Genomic DNA, 9,502 nt, shown 5'->3' with positions numbered 1-9,502 from the left:
TTTGTAACATGAGTAAGCATATCATATATATATATGTCCTGGAAATATATCTACGATGCAATAAGGAAGTTACAAAATTAAAAAAACGCAGTTGAGAAATGTTTTCCAAATTACATTAGCAGAGACAACAAAAAGAAAGCTTTTAATATATTGGATCAAAACACTTTCTCCCCATTCCTTTGTTCTTGGTTTAAATGCAGTTCATTGGGTCCGAAGTTCGAAGGAATCGAAAGAATAAATTATATTTTAATGCCAAACGAAAGAATTAGAGAGCAACAACTTATTATTTTCATTCTTCCACAAATCATTAATTTTTTAATTCACTTCCTTATCGCTCCCACTAAAAACTAAGAAGCGCATTTTCGCGCCTTTTTTTTCTTTCAAATCGGGGCTATTTATCAATCGCTTATTAAAAACAAAGAAAATGGAGAGAAGAAAATAACTGGGGCACGTTAACTTAAATCAAGCACCTTATATATAATTCTACTACCGGTTATTTTCTACTTTTTTTCTCACTCTCGTTCTTTAAAAACTTGTTACTCGTTCTCTTTCTAACTTTAGAATAAACTTATTAAGGAAATGAACAAAGAAAAAAGGCCTAACAAACAACACTTTTATCAAGACCTAGGGGCTCCAAATAATCGATGATCTACATCGTTTTGGGTTAAACCTCTCCGTATGATTGTCTCCTGATTTCTTGAATCCTTCCAGAGTTAGTTAAAACTAGAGGAAGACAGTTGGACTCTTCCGTATAAATAAGGCCTAGATTTTCATTCATCCACATAAGAGCTTGTGATCTCGAATAGTGAATATTAACTCAGTATCCCTTTGGATTTCCTTAACTTCTTCAAATCATGAAACTGTTGGTAAGTTTCTGTTTCTTAGCGACTAATATCAATTCTACTTAGAAATTAATATCAGTAAATGTTACTCTGCTTAAGAAGTCAGCCAATTTTTGGCCGTTAATTCAAAATTCTTTTCGAGAAAAAAGTTTTAAATAAGCACACTTCAAAATTTAGGTTCAACTCAAGATTTTTTGTTGTAACTTTAAAAAATCATGTAACTTTTGTAATTTGTAATTTTATAGTTTATAATATCAGATGTATTTTTTGAATTTATTTTAGAGAAAAATTTAATGAAGTTTGAAAAATCTGCAAGGAATATATAGTTAATGTTAATGTCGTTTAAAATTGCCGGTAAGCAAGTTAATTGTACTTAATGCCTCGAAACTTTAAGCTAAGAGATATATTATAACTTGCTATATAATGTAATTTGTTGAAATTATGTACCTTGCAGCATGTAATTTCAATCGTAATTCTGGATTTTACTAGAGGTAAATTTAATCGAGTTAGAAAATCGGCGAAATTATATAATTATTTTTAATGTTTTCAGATCAAAAATTGTCTATAAAAGTGCTATATGAACTAATTCTTGCTATAATTTGACAAAGTCGTTAAACTTTCGTAAGTTGCTGTTGCATAGTTAATAACCTCAACTGTAATTCTGGAGTTCATTAGAGGCAGATTTAAACAGATTTATAATTCCTTTTATATTTTTTAAAGGCAGATAACTATATAAATTGCAGTTAATTAATGTAGTAATGAATTTTAAATTTATAACTTGTCTAAATCGTGAATTTTTCATAAATTACAATTTTATGGCGTTTTTTTATATCAATAGTTGTATACTTCATAGCAATATTTCAACTCAATTATAATTTTGGAGAATTTAGCGAAATGTGGCAATCTGCGGAATTATATAATTTTTTTTATAGTTAAATATGCTGGCAAATGGGTATATGATAGTTAATATTTGTAGGCAAGCAAGCATAGTTGTTTTAAATTAACCTTGCTAGAAAAGTTATTTACTTTAAGACAACATTTCCACTGAATTGTTTCTAAAATTGAAAACAAAATTTTCTAAAACATTTAAAAGTTGAGTTAAAAATTTGTAGAAGTTATATTATTTAAAAAAGCTTTTAACGCAATTGCTTCAAATAAATATAAAGCATAGCGCAGTAGGATAAAATAAAAATCTTAATTCGACCTTCAGTTTGCCTCAATGTTTGAGTTTTTCTTTTTCATTTTTTTGTTTTGCTTTTACGTCACATTAAATCTCAATTGTAAGTTTTGTTTAGTTTAGTTTCAAATTTATTTGTCAATGAAAATTTCAAACAATAGAGCTTTGAATAAAGATAATTTAGATTTTTTTACTTCAATAGTTTATCGTTAATAATTAAAATATGTTTAGAAAGTGAAGTTTTTTCAAAGAGATATTTAAGTGAAATTTTCAGAAAGTTTTCTCTCAAAAGGGAGTTGAAAAAATATAGATTTTTCTTAGAGTTGGGATTTTTAAAAAATTTCATACTGAAAAATGAATATTTTAATTCAACGAGCTTTTTGAATAAGTATAATTTAAAAACGAAACATTTAATGAGAATAAAAATACACAATTATTATTAAATTTGTATTTGAGAAATAATTTCAATTTTGCTGTAAAATTGTCATAAAGTTATTCACCTCAATGTTGGTTTTGTTCTTGTACAAGAAAGGTCTTTTTTTACCGTTTGCATAAAAAACGGAAGATCACGCTTCTTTTACAAAAATTTTCAACCACATATCTAATTAAAAGATAATTTGCTTAGTTTGCATAATATTTCTTATATTTCGTCTTTGTCTTTGGAGCAATATTCCGGGGTGTCCTAACTATTTTATGTTGTAATATTTTTGTATTAATAACTAAAAATTGGCTAATAAACTCTAACTTTAAATTTGAACGAACATTCTAAAAATGTTTTTTTAATATTAAGTAAAAGCTTCCTTGTTTTTTTAATATTAAGTAAAAGCTTCCTTGTTTTTTTAATATTAAGTAAAGACTTATGAAATGTTCTGTTGAAATTATATTCTTTTAACGTGTAACTGCAGTACTAGCATTAACAGCTTTTCTTTATTAAGGAATAAATTGTCACAATTCTATTAGCTATTTATAATTAAATAACATTGAAGAGTTAAGAGAGTGAAAAGAAGGAACTGACAGTTATAACGAAGTAATAATTTTAAGAAATCAAGTGATAAAGCTCTTCACCTTAACATATGGCATTAAATCATGCAATTTTATATGTTTATATGATTGTAATCGTTTAACTTGCGAAATCGTGACTAAAACAACAAAATATACAAAATATAACAATCGTAAGTACAACAAAATGCTATATTAAGGTCCTTTTAAATTCTTAGAAAACGTATTTGTATAATACATTTGTTTCAAAAATTTAGTAAAACTGTGGTAGCTAAAGATTTAAATACGTGCAGATAAAAAACTGAAATACGTATTTGAAAGAAAATTTTTATCAATATTCCAAACTTGATTACAAAAACATTATATTCTTTAGTTTTAATTATGACTTGTGAATAAGTTTGAATCTGTAAAATAATTCAAGGTACTTTTAATACTAAGCAGCTTTAATGAATAAATTTCTTTTAAATACTTAATAACGGAGGCTTCTTTTAAGGGTTGTTAGCGCTTATGTTTTCTTTGCGTTGTTTACCACTTTTCTATATTATTTTATTTTTGAGTTCGTTTCAGAAATATAGATCATTGCATAAGTCAGTAATTTATCAAATTTTCCTTCTGACATTTCTCTCAATAAAGGAATAAGACTGATTGTAACTATCAAACGTACTTTGTAACATGAGTAAGCATATCAATTTTGACCTGTGACTTTTTTTAGATACAAGGCTTGACTAACAATTAAATTTGATTTATTAGTAAAATGCGTTTTCTAGTGTATGAACTACTTATTAGCATGCTTATAAAAGTCAGCCATGCATATAAATATATTTTATTCAATATTCACCCTTTTCCTAGCCACTTTTCTTATATTCTATTGGATATACTCCAGTATAATCTAACAAAAATAACAATGATTGGGAAAAAATAATTACGTTCTAAAATTACAGTAAAATAACCGGCAACAGTCTTTTCGTCCAACTAACCGTAACGTTTACAGTAAAGAACATTTTCTACCTTTATGGTTTTAAAACCGTGCCATATAGTTTTGTATTCATGTTTTTTTAACCATTTACAGCTAGTATGTTTTCAAAACCGTAAAAAGGAAATTTAATTGGACATAGCAGTTAGGCAACGGACATTGGCTTTAGGTTGTGGCTGAGTTGTGTTTTGTCAAATGAGTCGTGAAAATGTGGCTTATTTAGTTTATCTGGTGGTGCTATCTATCGTCAGAAATGGAAAATACCAGACTTTTTTTTGTGTTCAGCAGCTTTATGGTACTGCCATCTATGCGTGAATGAGAGCATCGCATTATAATATTCCAGGGCCATAAATTGGGGAGTGCAAGACACTGAAAACTCTTCATGCGTTAAAGGGAATGGATGAAGTATTGCGGTGTCAACGCTGGGACTTGAAATCTCCTCCACTCTTTCGGTTATGAGATTGACAGATTATCCTTCTCGGCTTTAATATGTACCAAGCTGCAGGGAACTAAGTAGCTTCATTAAATGGGTTTAGTTGGTGCGATGAAATTCTGGATTTGGTAAAAGCAATTATAAACCTTTTTCTCACAGTAACAGTGTGAATACCATCTTATTTATGGTTAATGGTTATTTATTTTGTTTGAATATGGCAATATTGCAATTAATAAATTGTTATTTAACCATTTTTTCCTAGAACTTTCTAACAGTGTATAACAATGATAAAAGCCAATAAAGGCAATTGAAAAACCTTTAAGGAAATCTAATAACAAATTGAAAATTTAATTTTAAATGCTCTAACCCTTTTGTTTTTAAATTTTTTCATATTGTCATGCATATTGATATTTATTTTAATATGAAATTAATACTATGGATGGCAAAAGTGTTTAAATTCGTCATAAGCTCTGGAGTTACGAAACTACTTACATTAGTTAAAAGTAAAATGTAAGCTACTCTTTATCAGTTAGTTATTGTGTTAAAATGTGTAATTCAAACAAAATTTCAAATAAAATTTATACTAAATATATTATTACCAAAAATATTACTAAAGCATTGCTAAAGATATTTTATGTAATAATTAAAAAAGAAAAAAATCGAAAAGAGATATTTGTCGAAACCGATATACGTATCATAATCTTTATTGAATTCAATTACATCTTAACCATTGAGTAGTTAACTAAATAAGTTACGTATTCAAAACTTCCAACATGTCACATAACAAAAGTAATTTGACATAAAGATACCGATATACGTATCATAATCTTTATTGAATTCAATTACTACTTAACCATTGAGTAGTTAACTAAATAAGTTACGTATACAAAACTTCCGACATGTCACATAACAAAAGTAATTTTTTAAACGTACCTCAATGAGAATATTGTGATAACATAGGTTTAATATACTTGTTAGACTGGTTCCCTTATACTTGACCTACGTTTTTCTTTTTTTTATATAACACAGCCTCAAGAAACGAGAAAGTGAAAATATTATTTTTGGAATACAATTTCCTTAACTGTGAATAAACTCTTTGAGCATCTAAAAAAGAATTAAGGTCACCTGGATATTCACCTTTTGTTATATCATTTGTATGAGAGTCAAATAAAGGTCGAATGGCACGTGTTGTGAGGCTCACTATTTTAAAGGACAGATTCACCTTTGTAAGGAATAAAAAGAATTCAAAATATTTTGATTTAGAGACACTTATAAAAGACATAAGATATTTACAGAAAATATGTAGAAAAATTGCAATTTTGTAGTTAAAATTTCATTCATGATTTTATTTTTTATAAAAAGTGTATTGCAAAATTAAAGTGTGGCATTTTATCATTAAAATTGAAGCAGTGACTAATTATTTATTTTAAAGCAAATTGAAACTAAATAATTCACGAAATAATTTAATTTTAAAACTGTTTAAAACGAGTACAAATTCATTATTGTAATCGTTTTAAACTCGTATTACAGGAATAAACTTTAATTTTGAATAACTTAATAACTTAACTGAATAACTTAAAAACCTGCGATATATATTAACCTTCTATTTAACACTAGAAAGACTGAAATACCTATATTGCCCAAAAGCAGTCAAAATGACTGCATTGTGAAAGAATAACTAATGTATAAAGAAACTTGCTTAAAATTCATTTTTAATATTTTTGATATTATTTTCAGTTATATAACAATTTATTAGAAAATATTAACAATAAAAAAATTATATGTTGTACAAAAAATCACAAAATTCTAAGAAATTGTGTTATCATTGTTTTTCTAATTGAAATTAAAAAGCAGTCAAAATTACTTCCTTGGACAATCTAGTGTTAATAACCTATAAACAGACAGCAATAAACAACTAACAGCAAATTTCGTAGCAAAGGACACTTTTATTGTATTATTAAGCATATATTAAATTATTCAGGAAATAAAATGTATTTAAATTTTTATAAGATTTACCTCAATTTAAATTTACGATGGTGATCATATAGCTTACATTTTAACTTTTAATCGGATTATTTATTTCGTATTTAACAAATAAGTAAGGGTTTAAAGTAAGAAAGGAGATTCTATGTTTTTCAAACATTTTTCTGAGTATTTAGACACTAATAAAAATATTTAAATTTTAATAATCAAAAACTAACACGATTGAATTAAATTTTGCTAAAACTAATTCAGATAGACCATTCTTAGCTTGAATGCAAAAATATGGAATTCATTAATCTGATTTAGTATTTCAACATTATTTAAGAATTGGTATTTTTTTTAAACAGCAATAAAAATTATTTACTCATGCCTAATACGAATTTCGTAATCTGAGAAAAATTAGTTTTTGTTAGGTTTTACCCGTGAATTCTAAGCTTTATTAAGAGATATTGATATGGAATGCAAAATCCTTCCCTTAAGTTTTTTTGTACGCAAACTGCAATATTACTTATCAGTTTCTTTCATCCCGTTTAACTGCTGCTTTTGAAACTGCTTTTATTCGTTTCTGAATCAAGCGTTAATAAAAAGAAAATTTGTTTTTAGTTCGTTGTCTAAAAGCGAAAGTTTTTGATCAAAAGTTTGATTATTGCATTATATTACGCACAAAATATTTGTTATTAAGGTAATCATTCGAGCATGTGCATCAGATATATAAATATTGCATGACAAAATCATGTGTAGGAGGGGATTTATCCGGTATGTTAGACACCTTAAACAATAAAAGACCGTGACCCCCGAGTGTGTGGAGCAGCAGTGATAGCTTCTAGAGGGTAATTTTGTAATTACCCTCTAGAAGCTATCACTGGTAATTTTGAGGGTAATTTTGTAATTACCCTTTTGTAATTACCCTCTACCTTAAGTAAATTTTGTTATGTATTTTAAATTATATAGTGAAATATGTTTCGTTGCTCGAATAAAATATTATTTTCATGAGAGTGTCTGTTACTTAGAGTATTTCTTGGAAAAACTGAAAAAGCAAAGTGTGTGTTGAAATTTATTAGAGGAAGTGAGAGTATTTGGAAAAAAAAGAAGGGTAACACTTTACAAAATAAATGTGAAAGTAATAAAATTGAATTTATAAATTATTTCTTAACTGCATCATATAAATCGATTTTTTTTCTGCTTAGGTATCTTGTGTTGCTTTAGCTATTTTCGGATGTGTACTTTCTCAAGAATTTGATGGATTTGACGGATTTGATACATCTTCTTTCGATACATCAAATTTTGGCGGCCAAGATATATCTGGTTTTGAAGATGGGAACTTCGATGGTTTTGGAGATGGTGGTGCTTCTTTAGGAGGTGGTGTTGGTGGCTTCGAAGGGGGAGAATTTAATCTTGGTCAGTTTGGTGCTAGCCAATTTGATGGTGATTCTGGATTTGGCGGATTCCAAAAGAAATAAAAGAACTAGTTGATTAAGTAAGATTTTCAATTTTTCTTTATTTGAAATAGTATCATATAATGAATGAAGAACACTGTTTAAAGATGATGCGTAGTAAATTCAAAATTCTTTTAACTACAATCGTAACTAAAAATCATTTGTGAGACTCTTTTTAATTCTATTATAAATATGACAATTATAGCAGTGTATAAGGAGATTTTTATATTCACCAAACATTTGAAGAGCAGGATAAAATACCAATCTGCGAAATCATATTACACAAATTAAAATTCTTAATATAATATAATCAAATTACAACTAAAAATATCTATCTGAAGTATGCGGAACTTTATACTAAATATTGTTGTTGTAGTAGGCCATTAAGACAAGGGGTGCGATTGCTCATGTTTTCCAGAGGCGCCATCTATGGCCAAGAATTCGACTTCTGCCACATCCATACATCACACCCGCTTACAAGGTGGACCCATTTATTCATCCATTCTGTTATGCAGGGATCGTAATTTTGTCCTGAACCAGCGAAAGATCAATCTCCGATTCAGTACCCTCAGAGGTATAATTTGTTATGGAAACATGGAGGATTTTGTAACTCGACAGATTTAACGTGCACCAGTCACCATTTACTAAACTTCACCATTTTCACCAAATAATAAAAAATCTTTGGCCATAATAAATAAAAATTTTTTAAAATAATTGATATTTCTGGGGGAGGAATCACATTAATTGTAATCTGAAAAATTTAAAAAAAATATTCTGAAGAAGATCCGTTGGTATTTGGCCCACATTTTAAATTGTTCAATTAATTACATATTTTTAATTATCGTATATGGACAAAATCTGTGGCAAATCTTCAAAATGATTTTTTTTATTTAACCTGCTTTGTTTAAAGTTATTTTAATACAGCTTTCGATTTTCTTTAATAGGTATAAATTTTTCAGAAAATCGAGGAAATTAAAACATTTTTTTAATGAAAATGTTTTATAAAAATTGAGTAGGTATTTTATGGAACTTAATTGCGGAAAAACATTCAGAGATTTTAAATACTTCTTATGTTTGCATTAGAAATTATTGACTATTTTTAAAAGTATTCAAAAGAATTATGTAATGTTATCCCCTTTCATAAAATTCTAGTTTAGTACTTCAAGCTAGCTGAACAAAACAATTCATTATTTTTATCAACTGCTATTCCTTCTGTTATTGCTTTCACTTTAAAAAATATTGCATTAAATAATTCTCAATTACTTTTCCTTTTAGGTCTTAAAATTTGGAAGGATCTTGTCTGTGATCGGATAAGAATAAATGTAGTGAGGGAGCAGTATTAGAAATTGAATCATCATTACTTACATTTGTACATATTGCTTATTATCATTTGTATCAGTATTAAAAGTTCAATAATACCATTTTTCTCTGTTTTATTACTCGTTCAAGTTACTGGATTCATTTTAAATACATATTTCATTTACAAAAATTAAGTGCGGTGAGACCGGGTACCTCGATTGTGTTGAAATTAGTTTTGAATTTTAGTCAACAAATTCTGAAGCACTCTTTACTACTCAAGAAGAAGGACCTACTATATTGGCACGTTGTTATTGATTAATTCACGGCGTTTGTGTAGATAAGTTTGTTTTACTATATCAA

At 27.6% G+C, this 9,502-nt stretch overlaps 1 protein-coding gene across 1 annotated transcript; it reads left to right on the top strand.

The window, feature by feature from the left end:
- The first annotated feature begins 710 nt into the window (after positions 1-710).
- Positions 711-9,264, top strand: LOC107457156 (keratin, type I cytoskeletal 14). Its single transcript, XM_016075237.4, has 3 exons — positions 711-866; positions 7,595-7,884; positions 9,119-9,264. Exons 1-2 carry the CDS (start codon positions 855-857, stop codon positions 7,865-7,867), a joined length of 285 nt encoding a protein of 94 aa, XP_015930723.1. The 5' UTR covers positions 711-854; the 3' UTR covers positions 7,868-7,884; positions 9,119-9,264.
- Positions 9,265-9,502: the final 238 nt, after the last annotated feature.

This window comes from Parasteatoda tepidariorum, chromosome X1 (assembly GCF_043381705.1).
Source record: "Parasteatoda tepidariorum isolate YZ-2023 chromosome X1, CAS_Ptep_4.0, whole genome shotgun sequence".
Lineage (NCBI taxonomy): Eukaryota > Metazoa > Arthropoda > Arachnida > Araneae > Theridiidae > Parasteatoda > Parasteatoda tepidariorum.
The sequence above is the reverse complement of the archived record's forward strand: the minus strand, read 5'-3'. Positions and strand labels throughout refer to the sequence as shown.